The 19,997-nt window shown below is 45.3% G+C and overlaps 1 protein-coding gene across 8 annotated transcripts in view; it reads left to right on the top strand.

The window, feature by feature from the left end:
* The window catches only part of SPECC1 (sperm antigen with calponin homology and coiled-coil domains 1), a 273,383-nt gene that overhangs the window by 88,445 nt on the left and 164,941 nt on the right, over positions 1-19,997 (top strand). For all 8 annotated transcript variants that reach the window (XR_003904298.1, XM_029926752.1, XM_029926753.1 and 5 more), the window contains one exon: positions 793-928. Coding sequence is in view for 7 of the 8 variants with exons in the window: in XM_029926752.1 (XP_029782612.1) it covers positions 793-928 (136 nt within the window). In the remaining variant the exon portion in view is untranslated. The remainder of the gene's footprint in view (positions 1-792; positions 929-19,997) is intronic.

Below are 19,997 nucleotides of genomic sequence, written 5' to 3'. Positions count from 1 at the left end.
TATTTATTTTTGATACAGAGAGAGACAGAGCATGAGAGGGGGAGGGGCAGAGAGAGAAGGAGACACAGAACCGGAAGCAGGCTCCAGGCTCTGAGCTAGCTGTCAGCACAGAGCCCGACGCGGGGCTCGAACCCACGAACGTGAGATCTGACCTGAGCCGAAGTCGGAGGCTTAACCGACTGAGCCACCCAGGCGCCCCGAGATATGTACTTTTAAGCTATTTTTTGTTGTCCTTGAGTTTTCTGTGCCTGCCCCTATCTTGCCATTTGTGCACCTCACAGTTCTTTTTTTTTATCAGCTCCCATTAAAAAAAAATTTAAAGGAAAGCAGAGTTTTTTGTTTTTGCTTTTTAGAGAGAGTGAGCAGGGGAGGGGCAGAGAGAGGAGGACAGAGGATCCGAAACGGGCTTTACAGCACAGAGCCCGATGTGGGGCTTGAACTCACAAACTGTGAGATCATGACCTGAGCCGAAGTCAGACATCCAACCCACTGAGCCACCCAGGTGCCCCCAGGAAAGCAGCTTTTTAAAAAAACATTATTTGAAGCGAGACATGAGGGGTAATATTATTCACCCACCATCTTATAATATTCTTCGAAACGGTAGTGGAAGGTCATGATCTGACCTGAAAATGAGAGGAGGTTTGTCTGGCTTTGCGGGTTTCCACCTCCCACTGTGACACCCCGCTAAGTGCCGTCTTGGCATCTGAACCACTGAAGGTGCGGTTCTGCTCCGTGTTCTCGGCCTACAGCACTCCTGGCTGACGCTATGTGTTTTCCTCCTCCGTCTCTCAGCTCAAGAGGGCCAGCAGTGAGGACATGCTCAACAAGCCAGGAAGTGCGGCGGCTTCTGGGCCGGTTCGACTGAAAAAGACTTCGACCTCGGGAGCCATCTCCGAGCTCGCTGAGAGCCGCCTGAGGAGCAGCCCAGGTAGGGGGGACCCAGGTCGGAGGGCCCGGGCAGGAGGGACTCGGGCTGGAGGGTCCCCCTGGAGGGACCTGAGCAGGAGGGCCCAGGCAGGAGGGACTCGGGCTGGAGGGACTCAGACAGGAGGGACTCAGACAGGAGGGCCCCCCTGGAGGGACCTGAGCAGGAGGACCCAGGGAGGAGGGACTCGGGCTGGAGGGCCCCGGGCAGGAGGGCCCCAGAATGGAGGGCCCCAGGTGAGAAGAACTCAGGCAGGAAGGACCTGAGTACAAGGGACCTAACCAGGCCGTTCATCTTGGTGGTAAGAAAAACCTTCAATGACTCCTGCATCCCTCGCCTCATCAGCGATGTCTTACTGGCCGTTACTCTGGGCCAGGAAGGGGTGTAGGCAACAACATCCCTGCCCACAGGGAGTTTTCAGCCAGTGAGGAGACAGAGAAGAAACAAAAAGGTAGTGAGGGGTGCCGTGGTTCTGTCTGTCCGTCTAGTCGTCCACCTGTCACCCTGTTGTGTGAAATCCCTCCGGGTCCAGGCGAGCTGGTGTCAGTTCTGCGGTTGCCTTGGTGTGAGGTGCATATCAGTGAGTGAACCTAGAGCTCTCTCATGGAGGTGGGTGGGCCACATCCTTCCCGGCCCCGGGGGGTCCTTACCTAAAGGCTGCTCTGCATCACGTAGGTGGCAGTGGCCACGGGAACCTGTGAACTTTCTCAGTTTTCCTAGTTTTCCGAGAATCAGAAAAGGGTTTTTTTAACCATAACATGTGAGTTCAGAGCCTGGGAAGCATAAAACACCAGGAATGTATTTGCTTTTCTTTTGGTACGCGTAAGAAAGCTACGATTTCCACGGTCCAGCTGCCAGAATGCAGCTCTCCATGCACCGCTAAGTTGTCTGAGATAGGAAAAAGCTGAAATATTTCATTATTACTTTATAACAGAGGCCGAGTGGCAGTTTACTTATGATTTTTGCGTCTGCATAAAATACCACAATCCAGATTAGCTTTCCAAAGATGTGTTTTAATATACTTGGTTTTCAAAAAGTTGACTCTATAAAGAGTACATGTAACTTTTTTTTTAATGTAAGAGCCTCATGTTTTTTTTCTTAAATTAAAAAAATTTTTTTTTTATTTTTGAGAGAGAGAGAGACAGTAAGAGCAAGGGAGGGTCAGAGAAAGAGGGAGACACAAAATCCAAAGCAGCCTCCAGACCCTGAGCTAGCTGTCTGCACAGATGCAGGGCTTGAACCCACAAACTTTGAGATCATGACCTGAGCCGAAGCCAGACACTCAACTGGCTGAGCCACCCAGGCGCCCCTCATGTTTCTATATAATGGCTTTACCATTTTAAAGACCTCTTTTCATATTAAATACACACATTTGGTTTTGAAAATACAACAAATGAAAGTACAACTTCTTTCTATGACAACTAGCCTAACACAAGTTTCAAAAGCTGACAAAGCATCATTAAAAAAAAATGACGAAAAGATCTCACTCTCAAATATTGATGTGAAAATGTGAGATCGAGGGGTCCCTGGGTGGCTCAGTCAGTTAAGCATCCAACTCTGGATTTTGGCTCAGGTCATGATCTCACAGTTGGTGAGTTCAAATCCCACATTGGGCTCTGCGCTGACAGCACGGAGCCTACTTGGGATTCTGTCTCCCTTTCTCTCCCTGCCCCTCCCCTGCTTGGTCTCTATCTATCTCTCAAAAATAAATAAAAATAAACTAAAAAAAAAAGACCACCCATCATTACCATTGTCAACCAAATTTTTCTGCAAGTATTAACCTAGACAGTGAGACAGCAGAGCAGTAGCTACATAAATATTAGAAAGGAGGAAACAAAATGATGAGTTTATGCAGAATAACACTGTACGCTTAGAAAAATGATTAGAATTTCCTGAACATTTTATCATTAGAAAAAACTCAGAATGTCCTGCAAATCTATTAGATACAGTAAGGGTTTAGTGTGTGCTTGGTTGTAGAATATAAAATATAAATCACTTTCTTATCCAAGACTGGTTGGGAAAGATAAATAACAAAAAATGATGCCCTTGGGGCGCCTGGGTGGCTCAGTCGGTTAAGCCTCCGACTTCGGCTCAGGTCAGATCTCACATTCGTGGGTTTGAGCCCCGCGTCGGGCTCTGTGCTGACAGCTGGCTCGGAGCCTGGAGCCTGCTTCTGGTTCTGTGTCTCCTTCTCTCTCTGCCCCTCCCCCTCTCGTGCTCTGTCTCTCCTGTATCAAAAATTAATAAAACATTAAAAAAATTTTTTTTAAATGATGCCCTTTATAGAAGAATGTAAAATGTAAAATATATACAGGAATAAACTTAAAATGATGAGACTGTATTTTTTTTTTTTTAAGAGAGAGAGAGGGTGCAAGTGAGCAAGGGACAGAGAGAGAGAGAGAGAATCCCACAAGGGGCAAAGAGAAAGAGACAGAGAGAGAGAGAGAGAGAGAGAGAAAGAGAGAGAGAGAGAAAGAAAGCGGGGCTCACCGGGGCTCGTGTTTTACCCAAAGCAGGGCTCTTGCTCACCTGAAGCGGGACATGAGCTTATTCGATGTGGGACTCGAACTCACAAACTGTGGGATCATGCCCTAAGCCAAAGTCAGACGCTTGGTGACTGAGCCAGCCAGGCGCCCAAGAAACTCTATTTCCTAAAAAATCTTAAACCTCTTTTGAAGGACATAAAAGGGGACATAAATAAGTAAAAGGATATACATGATTCTTGAATAGGAATATTATATATAATAAATATTAAATTTAATAAATATAATATCTTAAATATAATATCATTATAAATTTCTCTTCATCCTGATGAAGATACCAGCGGGAATTGACTGGGTGCAAACACTGCGACATGATACGGATTTATCTAAAACAGTGATTCCCAGCGGAGGGCCCTCTGTCCTCCACCCTAACCCAAGAACAATTGGCAATGTCCATGGACCTTTTTTATTTTCTTAACTAGGGGAGTTCTACTGACATCTAGTGGGTGGAGGTCAGGGAGGCTGCTAAACGCACAGGACGGCCCCGCACGATAAAGAATTATCCAGCCCAAAACGTTTATAGGCCCTGATCTAGAAGACTGAATATTCTACACTAATCAGGACGTTTCTAAAAAACAGTCATCAAGAGACTAAGTTTAAGCATCTTGGAACTGGAGAAAAATAAGGAGTTCAGTGGACAATAGAGAAAGTCCAGATTATACTGGTATATATACAGGTTAGTATAGGATAAAGTGACGTCCTATATCAAGACTGATGGGGCGCCTGGGTGGCTCAGTTGGTTAAGCGCCTGACTTCGGATCAGGTCGTGATCTCGTGGTTTGTGAGTTCAAGCCCCACATCAGGCTCTGTGCTGACCTTTAGTTCAGAGCCTGGAGCCTACTTCAGATTCTGTGTCTCTTTCTCTCTCTGCCCCTCCCCTGTTCATGTTCTTTCTCTCTCTGTCTCTCAAAAATAAATAAATGTAAAAAAAATTAAAAAGAAAGGTTTAGATATTAAAAAGTGAAGCCAGGGATGTACAAAGAGAAAAACATCAGAGTCAATTTGTAGTCTTGACCTAGGAAGGGCCTTTCTAAGTAGGAGCAAACACAGAAGCCATGTAAGAAAAGATGAAAAATCACATAAATATAAAAAACTGCCTTGTAAGAAGAGGAAGCCATTTGCAATATGTGTAACAAAGGGGTTATTTCCAAATAGTTTGTAGAAATCGATAAGAAAAGTTTAAAAATAGTACAAATAGAAAAATGGCTAGTTCACACACAAAAAATACAGCCACTAAAAAGATGCTAAGTCTCACACATAGGTAAAGAAATGTAAGTCAAAACAATAAGTAGATATACTATTTCCTCTAATAAATTAGCAAAATGGAAAGTGGTTGACAATTTCTGGCATTTTTAAGGGTGTTGGAAGCCGGCACTTCCCAAACTCTTGATATCCAAAGATGGTTTGATAATGTCTGTCTGCATTTGAAATACGTATAATCTTTCACCAGGAATTTCTGTTACTCATCATTTAATAGTTCTGATTTTCTTGGAAAAGGACGACAATATATATGGACAGTTGCAGCATTCTTAAGATAATAAAATACAGGAAACCCCTAAGTGTGTCTCATTACAGAGCTGGTTGCATAATGTGAGGCCGATGTGTGGAATAGTATGCAGCTATGAAAACGGACATGGTAGACTTGTATGTAACCAACGGGAAAAGATTGAAGTACATTACTCAGTGGGGAAAATCACATGGTGCTTACAGTATGATCTCATTTAATTTTTTCAAATATATGTTAATACTATATTTTAATTCATAACTTTTTTTTCTGGAGGGATATAAAAATGGTTACCTTGAGGAGTTACCAGGATCGAAAGAGACTTCATATGAGATCTTTCTATACTGTTTGAAATTTTGTAAACATATCCATACAAAGCTTTAAAAATTAAAAACAGAGTAAATACAGGTCATAACCTAAAGGGTTTTGTTGTTGTTGTTGTTTGTTTGTTTGCCTTAACCAAATCTTCCTTTTCTACTTGCCTTGTGTGGTGTCTGTTAACTGTTTCATTGATGAATTATTTACTTGTCTGGTCACAGCATGTGCTCCCTTTGTCAGGATTCCAGAGAAAGACTTGGGTTTACTCCTGGCTCCTCAAGTGGGCTCACTCCACACCTCCTAGGGCAGTAGCCTGCTCATTTGTCAAATTAAGGAAGTACTTGCATATCTGCTACTTAGTGATGCTGTCAAGACAAAGCTCGTGGGGCCTTCCTAAACTGTAATGGGCTAGTGGGATGCAAGGCACAGTTATTTTTCCTAAAGTTCCCATCCGAATTCAGTTTGCCACCTGCTTTATTCTAACGAAATTTTGTCCTTTGAATTAGTAGAGTTGAATTTGAAAATTACAGCTTGCCTCTGGTACTTTTATTTTGAAATGGAGGCAGTGCTCGACAATTTTCTAACCAGCTTTTTGGGCAGCTGGCGCTTCCGAGCCGCCCATATCCTGAAACTGTCTCATTCCCGGTGAATTCAGAGCCCTGCGTCAGCCGAGAGCCAGCTGTTAGGCTGCATGGTGACACTGCCTGTCAGCCAGGCTCTCTGTCGTCGGCACAGGAGCGTTAGGTGGCCCTTCGAATACTGGATCGCATTCTCCCTCTCTCTCTCTCTCTTTTTACCCACATGAGAAACAGCAAAACAAAAGTGCTGGTATTAGTAATAAGTGCAGGTTTTAAAATCTCAATACCATGGAAACAAAGATGAAAACGATTTAGTTAGAAATGGCGCCCCGGTTGGATGTCGCTTTACAGGATTCACATCAGTTCTCTAGACGATGAGCCTTAAGGAAAAGGAATGAAGGGGCGCCTGGGCGGCTCAGTCAATTAGGCATCTGACTCTTGATTTCAGCTCAGGTTATGATCGTGGGGCCGAGCCCTGCGTCAGGCTCCATACTGACAGTGCAGAGCCTGCTTGAGATGTGCACTCTCTTCCTCTCTCTCAAAATAAACATAAAAAAAAAAAAGAATGAAAATAAAGAAAATAAGCAAAATGCTAACAACATGCAGTTGATTTCCTCTTAAAGGAAAGATAATTATAAATTACACATATTCTGTTCTTCGGGGACAGAATTCTTTTAAGGCCCTCAAGTCTTAGTTTCTGAACTTTTGGTGTTGGGACAAGTTTTCTGTAATGCATGGTATGTATTATTTCTGTTTTCTTTCAACTGCACTAGTTTTATTTATTTTGAGAGAGAAAGAGGAGGTGGGGTAGGGACAGAGAGAGAGTGGGGAGAGAGAGAATCCCAAGCAGGCTCCACATTATCAGCACAGAGCCCAACACAGGGCTTGAACTCACAAACTGTGAGATTGTGACCTGAGCCGAGATGGGATGCTTATCCGGCTGAGTCACCCAGGCGCCCCTCAACTGTACTAATTTTCAAAAGGATCTTATCATGAAATTATGATATGGAATTATAGTTTTAAACTCACAATAGTTAAACCTGCGACCACCCTGTATTGCACCTGTCCTGGGACTCCATCCGTTGTTAGGGAGAATCAGTCAAGCCCAGTAAGCGCTCCCTGCCTTGCTGGTAATAATCTCATGGCTGCTCACTCTTGCACATGGTGCTAACTCACCATCTGAGCCAGGTCTTGAACAGGAGGGCATGGGGTTTCTGGAGGCCGTTTCTGGACTATTTCAAGAAGAGCGGTTTCCACACTCAACACCACTCCTGCTAATTTTCTAGATCCATATTACTAACCTGTTGGCATGCCAGCCCAGATGTGTTCTTCCTTTTGTCCCTAAGGTGCCCTTTGTCTATATCTCATCTTACCCTGTAGGAGCAGATTTAGAGAGCGCTGTGGTCCCTTGTGCGTCGGCACTGGCCCTCCCTGCTCCCCCATGGACTGCTCATCTCTGGGCCCCACAAAAGGTGGGGAGGCCCCAAAGCTACAAAAGCTACGAAGGAATCCAGCCACTAGATGGCAGCCTTGTCAAGACACTGCTGGGCGCCTCAGCTCTGGGCCCCTCCACTCCCTGCGCCGACGCTGAGGAGCCGCTTCCTTACCAGACTTTGGAAACAATCCTCCTCTTACTCATTCACTATTTCAGCAAATATTTTTGAGTGACTACTACGTGCCCAGCACTGCTCTAAATTCTAAAATGGAACCATCGGTGAACAGGACAGAGAAGCCTGTGTTCATGAACATGTATGGAAGAGGTGATAATGTCAGCCAGGAAGAAGGGTGACCCACAGTAAGAGGCGACCGTGGCTGAAGCCACATGAGGAGGACAGCAGTGGGAGGCGAGGGCAGAAAGGCTGAGGGACAGAAGAGTGACACGATCTGACTTCATTCCTATTTTTGAGAGAGAGAGAGAGAGAGTGCACAAGCAAGTGCGTTGGGGGTGGTAAGGCAGAGAGAGAGAGAGAGAGGGAGAGAGAGAATTCCAAGCAGGCTCTGAGGTGTCTGGCAGAGCCCGACTTGGGGCTCGAACTCACAAACAGTGAGATAATGACCTGAGCTGAAACCAAGAGTCAGAAGCCTCACCGACTGAGCCACCCAGGCACCCCCGCCCCCGACTTCATTCTGAAAGGAGTCCTTGGCTGCTTGTTGAGAGGGGACAGATGGAGTGGGGAGGCCAGACCAGCGGCTGGGAAAGAGTGGCCTGGGCTGGCTTGTTAACAGCCACGGAGCTGGGAGCAGTAGCCAGGTTCTGGGTGTATTTTGAAGGGTAGAGTCAATGGCTCTAAACTCTCATGATGGGTTCTTTTAAACTGTGGGAAAAGACGCATGACATAGAAGTGATCATCAGACGCATTCTAAGCATACAATTGAACGGCATTAAGCACATTCACAGTGGACCCCCGCCCATCCACAGAACACTTTCCCTCCCGCACAACTGAAACTCTGTCCCCATTCAAAGCTCCCTGCTCCTTCCCCCCAGCCCTCCGCCCCTGGCCACCAACATTCTGCTTTGTGCCTCTGTGAATTTGCCCGTTCTGGGGACTCCGTGTAAGTGGGACCGGGCCACCCTTATCCTTCCGTGCCTGGCTTATGTCATTTAGCAGAAAGACAGCACGAGTCAGAATTCCCTTATTTCTTCATTTTAAGGCTGATACCATTCCGTCGTATGCATCTGGCACGTTCTGTTTGTCCGTTCGTCTGTCAGTGGACGTTGGTGTCCTTCCTATCTCTTGGACACGGTGAATAACGTCACGGTGAACGCGGGTGTGCAAGTAGCTGCCGAGTCCCTGCTCCTGACCCTTTGGGTTTATGCCTCAGAACAACAGTGCTGATCCTCCCATGGGTTTGAGGTGGATCAGGGTCGGGTTCCCGCTCACAGTACCTGTGGGGCCAGTGAGGTGAGATCTGACGGGCACCCGGGGATGAGCTTGAACACCGTCCCTTCCAGAGACAGTGCCTGGCCGGGAGGGGGTGCCTGTAGGCACAAAGATGAGCCTTATGAAGCTGGCACCACACGGATGTGTTCATTTAGGTGATTCTATACATAGCACACGTGGGATTTCAGAGAATGTCATTATTTTAAACTGATACCAGGGCTTCTAAAAGTTAAGTAAATTGAACGCTCAGTGCCAGCTGCACCTTAGCCAGACTCTGTGTTAAGGAAGCAGGCTCGCTTCCAAGACGGCGTCCGCGTCCTTGCCCACACACGTGTGCGCCAGTCCTCAGTTACGTGCGTCAGGCCAGTGCGCCCTGGGCTCCAGCCCAAGATGCCCGTCCTCTCTGCCCTCCTCTAACTTAGAAGGTAGATGTTCTTAAAAGAATTTTTGTTTTGACCATTTATTTATTTTGGAGAGACAGAGAGCACGAGCAGGAGAGGGACAGAGAGAGAGAGGGATGCACAGAATCCAAAACAGGCCCCAGGCTCTGAGCTGTCAGCACAGAGCCCAACGAGGGGCTCAAACTCATGGACTGCGAGATCATGACCTGAGCTGGCTGGATGCTTAACTGACTGAACCACCCAGGGCCCCTAGATGTTCTTTTAAAAATGAAAGTTTATTTATTTTTGAGAGAGAGTGAGAGCAGTAGAGTGAATGGGGGAGCATCAGAGAGAGAGAGAGGGACAAAGACAGAATTCCAAGCAGCATGGAACCCTATAAGGGGCTCGAACCCATGAACTGTGAGATCATGACCTGAGCCAAAATCAAGCATCAGATGCTTAACCCAGGTGGGTTTGGCAGTGCTCCCAAAGTCAAACCCAGTCCGACTCCAGAATTCTTTCCTCCACCACCCTGTTTCTTATGCTGCGGTGGGGAGTCTTGTTTTTCTCCCCATCATTTTCATCCAGCGTGGAATTACTGCTTATAGCTCAATGTGTAGTAACCATTGTTCCAAGTCTGTGATAGATATTATTTCATTTAGACTTTACAGTAGCCCTAGGACAGAGGGTCATTACTGCCATTGCTGTTTTTTTTTTTTTCAAAGTAGGCTCCACGTCCAGCGTGGTGCCCAATGTGGGGCTTGAACTCACGACCCTGATATCATGACCTGAGCTGAGATCAAGAGTGGGATACTTAACTGACAGGGCCTCCCAGGCGCCCCACTATCCTTGCCATTTTATACATCAGAGAGATCAAGCAGATGGTGCAAGTCCATGCCGAGTGAATATTGGGACAGGGACTTGCCGACGAGGAAGCAGGGCACAGGCCGGCCTGCTGGCCTGAGGGGGGAGGTACAGGGATGTTGGAGGTCTTGGATCTGAGAGGCCAGAGGGTCGGTGGGTCAGTCCCCTGGACGCCGCACAGGGAGGGGCTTCTCGAGAGGCTTGGCAGATGGAGGTGGGGTCAGTAGATGGCAACAGAGAGACGGATTACTGCATGAACCTGGGCGGGGGGAGGTGCCTTTTTCAGGGCAGGGTGAGGGGGTCACAGAGGCAGTTGGAAAGGGACCATTAGGTGGGGAGGACACCCAGCTCCTGGCCCACAGATTCGGGAAACGTGAAAGGGAAGCTCTGGGGGTCTTTTAGACCCGGAAGTGAAGGGACATTCAGAAAGGAGGCTCAGGACAAGGGACAGGCTGGCGTCAGGTGCCAGTTCTCAAGGTCCCTGAGGTCCTCGAGGGCGGGGGAGGGCCCCTGTGTCTGCGTGGGGACGAGAGCCTGCAAAGGCAGAGGCCCAGCCGTGAGGCTTTTAGTTTGTTTGCTTGTTTGCTTTTCCATAATGTTACACGGATCACTTACTGATGAATACATTTTGGGCTTAAATAATCTTTTAGGGTCCATATTTCCATTTTTCTTCCATTTTGTTTTGTTTTCTACATTTAAGTCATTTTTCACTGTGGTAAGAACACTTAACATGAGATCCACCATCTTTTTTTTTAATGTTTATTGATTTTTGAGAGAGAGAGACAGAGCGTGAGTGGGGGAGGAGCAGAGAGAGAGGGAGACACAGGATCTGAAGCAGGCTCCAGGCTCCGAGCTGTCGGCACAGAGCCCGACGCGGGGCTCGAACCCACGGACTGTGAGATCATGCCCTGAGCCGAAGTCAGACGCTCAACTGACTGAGCCACCCAGGCACCAAGATCCACCATCTTAAGGAACCTTTAAGCGTACCACATAGCATTGTTAGCTACAGGGACCATGTTGTGTGGCACATCTCTGGGGCTATTTTATCCTGCGTGACTGAAACTCTACACCCACTGAACCGCGACTCCGCAGCCCCTGGCAGCCCCTTGTACGCTGCTTCCGGCAGAGAGGAGTTGGGCTCTTCTAGTTTAACTCCTGTGAGAACCATACGGTGTTTGTCCTTCTGTGATGGGCTTATTTCACTTCACGTGTCTTCTGGGTTCATCTGTGATGTCGTGCAGAATTTCCTGCTTTTTAAAGGCTGTGTAATACTCTGTTGTATGTAAGTACCACATTCTCTTTATCCTTCATTATCAAGGGACCAGGAATGAGTTTCAACTTCTGGCAGTGCCTGGTGGGAGGAGGTTTTAACATTAATATTAATGTAGTAATGTTAATAAAGACATGGATTCTTTTTTTAATGTTTGTTTATTTAGAGAGTGCAAGCAGGGAAGGGGTCGAGAGAGGGAGAGAGAGAATCCCAAACAGGCTCCAGGCTGTCACTGCAGAGCCCAATGTGGGGCTTGATCCCACGAACGGGGAGGCAATGACCTGAGCTGAAATCAGGAGTCGACTGCTTAACCGATGGAGCCACCAGGTGCCCCATAAAGTCCCGGATTCTTAACTTGATGATAGCTACAGTGTTTCCATGGCCCTACGGGTCCCAGGAGGGTGTGGTCAGTCAGGGCTGTGGGGTGGGGCCGAGGGCTTTTCTCTGACTTCGCACAGAGGAGATGGGAGGTGGGGAGCTGGTTGGGGCTCCGCTGTGTTCCTGGTCCTCCTTGGGAGCGCGTGGTTCACAGAGGTGGGAGCTCTCCCTGCATCTCCCCTCCAGTACTGACCTTGGTCTTTCCATCCAGAAACATGGCTGTCTCTCCGGTGCTCCGAGTTTTCCTTTTTTGTCTGTCAGTAAAATTTGGCTCTCTCCTCCTCTTCCTTCTCTTCCTCCTTGTCCTCCTCCTCTCTCTGTTGAATTTTTGTCTAGGTTTTATAATTTTAATACTATGTGAATGGGATTCCTTAGCCATTGCTTTTTAGTTAAGCTCTCGGCCCGATGTGGAGCTTGACTCACAACCCCAAGATCAAGAGTCACATGCGCTACTGACCTAGGCAGTCAGGCGCCCCCTTAGTCATTTTTAAAAATGTGGATTCCTTCGGGAATTTGTGTGTCATCTTCCATGCTAACCTCTGTGTCATTCTAGTTTTAGAATATGTGCTGCTGAAATGAGCACGTGTTGTATTTTTTAAGTAAGTATTTTCTTAATATTTAATTTGTAACCCCCTCCCTCTCTTACCGGCGTTAGTGGTGAATGGTTTCTAGTTGAGTCGCAGGCACTTTCCAAGTAGACGATTGTATCAGCTGCAGATAACAGTGCGTGTTTCTCCTCCATTCCAGTAGCTGTGCTGCTGTTGCTGTTGTTGTTGTTGTTGTTGTTGTTAAGTGTTCTCTTTTAATTCCCGTGCAGTTAACCTACAGTGCTACGTAGGTTTCAGGTGAACAATATAGTGATTCAGCAATTCTGCACATTACTCGGCGCACATCATGCTAAGTGCGCTCCTGATCCCCGTCACCTGTCGCCTACCTCACCCATCCCCCCACCCACCTCCCCTCTGGTGTCACCAGTTGGTTCTCTATAATTAAGAGTCTATTTCTTGGTTTGCTGCTCTCTCTCTCTCTCTCTCTCTCTTTCCCCCTTTGTTTCATTTCCTAGATTCCACATATGAGTGAACTCCTACGGGTTTTGTCTTTCTGACTGACTTATTTCACTTCGTATACCATGTAGCTCCATCCGTGTCGGTGCAAATGGCAAGATTTCCTTCTTTTTGTGGCTGAATCATATTCCATTTTCCATGTATAAAACACATCTTCTTTATCCATTCCTCGAGGGATGGACCCTTGGGCTGCTTTCATGTCTTGGCTATTGTAAATAATGCTGCTATAAACACAGGGGTGCACGTGTCCCTTTGAATTAGTGTCTTTCTATTCTTTGGGTTAATACTCAGTAGTGGGATTTCTGGGCTGAGGACCCCCCCATACTGTATTCCACAGAGGCTGCACCAGTTTGCATCCCCCGCAACAGTGCATGAGGGGTTCCCTTTTCTTCACATCCTCGTCAGCACTTGTTTTTTGTGCTTTTGGTTTTAGCCACTCTGACAGGTGTGAAGTGACCTCTCATTGTAGCTTTGACTTGCATTTCCCTGATGGTAAGTGATGGTCCACTAGTTACATCTTTTATTTCTGATTTCTGCAGTATTGTGTGGGCGACCCAAGTTGTATTAAATGCTAGTGATGTTCTTGTTCTCATTTTATTGTGAGTGATTTTAGCGGCTCACCATCAAATAGGATGCAGAAAGTTTGCTTGAGATACTGTTTACATGATCAGTTCTCTCCTTCCTATTTTGCTCAGAGTTGTTTTTTGTTGTTGTTGTTGTTGGTGGTGGTGGTGGTGGTGGTGGTGGTGGTGGTGGTGGTGTGTGTGTGTGTGTGTGTGTGTGTGTGTGTGTGTGTGTGTTTGGCTGGAGAGGGAGGAGGTTTCCTCCAGTCCTACAGCAACCCGTAGGCCTTGCATCTCAGTTGTTGAAAGGATTGGTAATGGGTTTGTGGAATGGCCTTCAGGTGTCCTGTTATTACTTTGATTACTTTGATATGATGTGGTATATCTTCCACATCATATATTTTCTTTCGTTCTTTTGATTGCGTTTTATTTTATTTAAAAAAAAATTTTTTTAATGTTTTATTTATTTTTGAGACAGAGAGAGACAGAGCATGAGAGGGGGAGGGGCAGAGAGAGAAGGAGACACAGAACTGGAAGCAGGCTCCAGGCTCTGAGCTGACAGCCAGCTCAGAGCCTGACGCGGGGCTCGAACTCACGACCGTGAGATCTGACCTGAGCCGAAGCCGGAGGCTTAATCGACTGAGCCACCCAGGCGCCCCTGATTGCGTTTTAAAGTTGTTTTAAAGTTTACCACCTAGAACACTTTCCTTTGCATGTCTTTACGTCAGCTCTTGTGTTTTTCATCTTTAGCCTAATTTCCATGATCCCAAATTGTTTCTTCTTCGTGACTTCTTGCTCTAGCTTAGTAGCTATAAAAGCTCCTTGAAGGATGCAAATTTGAAATTTTCTAAAATGTCCTATTCCTTCCAGTAACTTTGTTTCATAGGTGCATGTTTACCTGGATTTCTCAGGCGGTCCCCCTTTTATAAACCTCCAAAACTGTCCATATACATCTAGTGATTTCTCCAGGATCATCCTTTACAGAGGGAAGTCTGTGCTCGTCCAGAATTAGAAATGAAAAGAGATTCCTGTATAGAGGATACCAGTGAGGTGTTAGGTCGTATCTTTTACGCCCAGTTGAAGGAAGAAGAAAAAATGTTTTGTGTTGGCCAGAGTGAGAGTGAGGGCACGAAAGCCTGAAGTTAGTTTTGCCTTTTGTTTCTGGTTTTGGTGTGGTTTTGGTGTTTTGGTGTCTGCCGGAAGGTGGTGCATCTTCCCCTTCCGCTTGCGCGCCTGCTCTTGCTGTTAGTGGGTCATGGCTTTGTTGCTGTTAGCTTGCCGTGATTATTCCCCCCTGCACAGCTTTCAAGTTATTCCCCCCTGCACAGCTTTCAAGTTATTCCCCCCTGCATAGCTTCCAAAGAGACATTCAGTCAAGAAGAAAGGAGCCCCAGAGTGCTTTCCAAAGGCCCTGGTTGCCAAGGTTCCCCCTGGTGTGTCCACTTACCCTCTTTATCATAAGTATTTTGGAATGCACCCTTGAATATCCTGAAATGGAATTCACTGATACTATAACCCACCTCTATACATTACTGGGGGAAATACATCAGCATGATGCCCTCCTATAATGTAGAGGAGAAATAAAAGGAAAACAACTTCTAACAAAATCATAGGTGGTGGTTGTTTCTATTCGTAAATACTGGAGGCTAAGTGCAAGTAAATGTCCCTGAGTCCAGGTCTCAAATACGTAGGCACTGTTGACACCACTGACTCTATGATGCTGAGAACTCCAGGTAGACTTCTGAACAACACCAAGGCTGTCTTCTCTTGATTTGCTGGTTAGTTGCATTTCTCGAAAATTCAGTGTACAGTACCTTTGTGTTTCTAAGTAAAATAGAGTCAGCTTCTGGGCTCAGATAATTGTAAACACTTTTTTCACCTCTATGAATGCTGGCCTGTCCCAAGCAAGGAGAGTGGGCTGGAGGGAGCGGGCACACCCTTGGCATTTGTAAGCCCCGGGGGCAAGAATGCAAGTTCATTCCCGGTATTTATTCCCAATTTTCTGATCAGTAATTAAATATGCTAGCAAAGAATATGAAGTTCCAGGGATTTCAGATGACCCATTAGGTTGTGGATATGATGAAAATAATTTTCTTGCTCATTTTCATTGTTTTTATCAGGAATGGTCAAATTTTGTGCAGCAAATTTTATTCTTCTTTTTTTCTCTTGTCAACTTTTTTTCCTGTGTTCCATGTTTCTATGTATAAAGATTGAAAATGTATTTCAGGTTTAAAAAATTTTTTTAATGTTTATTTATTTTTGAGAGAAAGAGAGTGAGTGGGGAAGGGGCAGAGAGCGAGGGAGACACAAAATCTGAAACAGGCTCCAGGTTCTGAGCTGTCAGCCCAGAGCCCAACGTGGGGCCCGGACTTGGGAATGGAGAGATCATGACCTGAGCTGAAGTTGGACACTTAACTGACTGAGCCACCCAGGCACCCCTGTATTTCACGTTTTTAAAATAAACTTTTAATTTTGCAGTAATCGTAGACTCACATGCAGTTGTAAGAAATAATAGAGAAGGGGGGCGCCTGGGGGGCTCAGTTGGCTAAGCCTCCGACTTCAGCTCAGGTCAGATCTCACGTTTGTGGGTTCGAGCCCCGCGTCAGGCTTTGTGCTGACAGCTCAGAGCCTGGAGCCTGCTTCCGGTTCTGTGTCTCCCCCTCTCTCTGCCCCTCCCCTTCTCATGCTCTGTCTCTTTCTGTCTCAAAAATAAATAAAACATTAAAAAATTAAAAAGAAAAGAAAAGAAATAATAGAGAAGGATTTCCCGGTACCCTTTACCCACTTTCTTCCAGTGGTAGCGTCTTGCAAAACAGTAGTAAAATGTCACAGCCAGGACACTGACCTTGGCGCAGCCTGGTTACGCTTCCATCACTGCAAGCAGCCCCCTCCCCCTGGGACCGTTTCGTAGCCAGTCACTTCCCTCTGTCCCCACTCCTTCTTCACCCCCACCACCACTAATCTGTTCCATTTCTACAGATGTGTTATCTCAAGAATATTATATAAATGGGATCATACAGCTTTGGACACTGGCTTTTTACATTCAGCATAATTCTCTGGACACTAATCCAGGCTGTCGTATGATTCAAAAGTTAGTTCCTTTTTAATTTTTTCATATAAAATTCATTCATGCACAAATGTGGCCCAGTTTAACTAGTCACCCATGAATCTGGGCTGTTTCCAGGTTTCTGCTATCATGAATGCAGCTTTTAGAAACATGCACGTTCAGGTAAACATTGTGTAAATACTTTGTGGGAGCATTTCTCTGGGAAAAATTGCCCAGGAGTACAATTTCTGGATTGCATGCTAGTTGCACATTCAGCTTTTTCTTAAAGCCAAAATGTGTTCTTCCCAGGGTGGCTGTAACCGTTTTACATCCTCAACAGCAATGGATGAGTGATCTGATTTTTTTCACATCCTTGCCAGCATGAGATTCTGTCACTTTTTATTTTAGCCATTGGGGTAGGTTTGTAGTGATATTTTACTGTAGTTTTAATTTGCGTTTCCCCAAGGGCTCGTGATGTTGAATATCTTTTCATGTGCTTATCATGTTATGTATGTCTTCTTCAGTGAGATATTTTGTTCATGTCACTCGCTCATTTCCCAGTTGGAGTGCTTGGTTTTTTTCCTATGGAGTCTTGTGAGTTCTTTATGCATCCTAGATACTAGTTCTTTGTTCTACATGTGGTTTGCAAATATTTCTCCCTATCTCCAGTTTGTCTTTTTACCCCCATAATAGGGCCTTTCACAGAGCAAAATTCTTTAATTTTGATGAAGTTCAGTTGACCTTTATTTCTCTTTTATGAATTTGCTTTTGACGTTTTACTGAAGAACACTTTGCCTAGCTCCAGATCTTGAAATTTTCTTTTTTTAATTTTTTAACATTTATTTATTTACTTATTATTTGTTAAATGTTTGTTTATTATTGAGAGCCAGAGAGAGCCATAGCATGAGCAGGGGAGGGGCAGAGAGAGAGGGAAACACAGAATCCAAAGCAGGCTCCAGACTCTGAGCTGTCAGCAAGGAGCCTGACACGGGGTTTGGACTCACGAACCGTGAGATCATGACCTGAGCTGAAGTCGGATGCTTAACCAACTGAGCCACCCAGGCGCCCCTAGATCTTGAAAATTTTCTATGCTTGTTTTTCTAAAAGTGTTATTGTTTTACATTTTACATTTAAACATGGGATCCATTTAACTTAATTTTCTATTAATTATTATTTTTTTATATTTATTTTTGAGAAGGAGAACGCACACTCACAGGGGAAGGGCAGAGAGAGTGGGTCAGAGGATCTCAAGTGCTGACAGACAGAGTCTGAGGCAGGGTTGAACCCAGAAACCATGAGATCATGACCTGAGCCGAAGTCAGATGCTTAGCAGACTGAGCCACCCAGGCGCCTCAAATTTTTTTTTTATAAAGTATGAGACTTAAGTCAAGTGTCACTTGTTTCTTTTTTAAGTTTATTTGTTTTATGAGAGATAGAGACACCATGAGTGGAGGAGGGGCAGAGAGAGAGGGAGAGACAGAGAATCCCAGGCAGGCTCCAGCCAAGACCAAGAGTCAGACGCTTAACCACCTGAGCCACCCATCTGCCCCAAGGTTCCCTTCTCTGCTGTGGACGCCCAGTCGCGACAGCGCCGTCTGTGGAAAAGGGAACGGGTGGGCTTCCTCCACTCACTTACTTTTTGCAGTCTTTGTCAAAGGACAGTTGGGCGTATGTGTGTGGATTTATTTCTGGGTTTTCTGCTTTGTACCGTTTTGTACCATTGATCTATGTGTCTATCCCTCTGCTAATATCTCATCATCTTGATTATTCTTTTCCATGGTTGTCTTGTCTGGTCTAGTTCCTTTTACTTTTCATTTAAATTTTCAAATAATCTCCTCTACATACAAAGAACTCTTATGGGAACTGACATCTTTATTATATTGAGGCTTTCAATACATAAACTTGGTATGTCTCTCCATGTATTTAGATTTTTAAAATATTTATGTATTATTTGGGGGAACCCCACCAGCCGGGGAGGGGCACAAAGAGGGAGACAGGGAGTCCGAAGCGGGCTCTGCACTGACAGTGTGACAGCAGTGAGTCTGAGGTGAAGCTCGAATTCACAAACCACGAGGTCATGGCCTGAGCCGAAGTCAGATGCTCAACCAACTGAGCCACCCAAGTGCCCCTAGATTTTTTTTTAAAGTTTATTTATTTATTTTGAGAAAGAGAGAGAGAGAGAGAGAGCAAGCATGAGTGGGGGAGGGCAGTGAGAGAATCCCAAGTGGGCTCTGCCCTATCAGAGCGGAGCCCAATGTGGGGCTCGATCTCAGGAACTGTGAGATCATGACCTGAACCAAAATCAAGAGTCAGATGCTTAACTGACTGAGCCACCCAGATACCCTTTTAGATTTTTTATTTATTTTGGCAGCATCTAATATTTTTTAGCATGTAAATCCTGTACCTGTTTTGTTAGATTCATCCCTATTTTTTTTAGCAATTGTAAATGTTATGTTTCTGTATTTTTAATTTTGGTGTTCATTGCTGGAATAATGAAGTGCAATTGATTTCATATGTTTATCTTGTATATTGTGAACTTGCTGAACTCACTAGTTCTAGGTTTTTTTATTTAGATTTTTTGGGAATCTTAAGTTCGTGTACAGTTGACTCTTGAACAACATGGGTTTAACCTCTGCCTGTATGCTGATTTGCACTTTTTCCATAAATACAATACAGTACTATACATGTATTTTCTCTTATGATTTCCTTCATACCTTTTTCTTTTCTCTAGCCTCCTATACTGTAAGAATGCAGCATGTAACACATGTAACACACAAAATATGTGTTAATTGTTTATGTTTTCAGTAAGGCTTCTGGTCAACAGCAGTAGTTAAGTTTTGGGGGAGTCAAAAGTTATACCCAGGGGCACCTGGGTGGCTCATTCTACTTTGGCTCAGGTCATGATCTCACAGTGAGTTCGAGCCCCACATCGGATTCTGTATTGTCAGCATGGAGCTCACTTTGCATCCTCTGTCCCTCTCTGTCTCTGCCCCTCTTCCATTCGCATTCTCTCTCAAAAATAAATAAACATTAAAAAAAATAATAATAAATAAAAAATTAATTTGACTATTTAAAAAATTATTAATGTTTATTTATATATATCTGAGAGAAAGAGAGAGACAGAGAGTGAGAGAGAACGTGAGTGACAGAGTGCAAGTGGGGGAAGGGCAGAGAGAGAGGAAGACACAGAATCCGAAGCAGGCTCCAGGCTCTGAGCTGTCAGCACAGAGCCTGACACGGGGCTCGAACACATGAGCCACAAGATTGTGACCTGAGACGAAGTAAGACGCTTAACCAACTGAGCCACCCACGTGTCCCTAATATGACCCTTTAAAAAAAGTTATATCCAGAATTTCACATGTGCAGGGGGTGGTGCTGTTAACTCCATACCTAATGTGTAACCACGTTATTTGTCGGTCAGCTGTATATGGAAATACGGGCATAATATGAGGCAAGTATAATTCTTTTTTTTTATAATAGTTTATTGTCAAATTGGTTTCCATATAACACTCAGTGCTTCTCCCCACAAGTGCCCCCCACCATGACCATCACCCCCTCTCTCCCTCCCCCTCCCCTTTTAGTCCATGGTTTGTTTTCAATATTCAGTAGTCTCCCTTGATCTGTGTCCCTCACTCTTCCCTGCTCTCTTTCCCCCTTCCCCTCCCCATGGTCCCCTGCCAGG

This window comes from Suricata suricatta, chromosome 17, assembly GCF_006229205.1.
Source record: "Suricata suricatta isolate VVHF042 chromosome 17, meerkat_22Aug2017_6uvM2_HiC, whole genome shotgun sequence".
Taxonomy (NCBI): Eukaryota; Metazoa; Chordata; class Mammalia; order Carnivora; family Herpestidae; genus Suricata; species Suricata suricatta.
The sequence above is the reverse complement of the archived record's forward strand: the minus strand, read 5'-3'. Positions and strand labels throughout refer to the sequence as shown.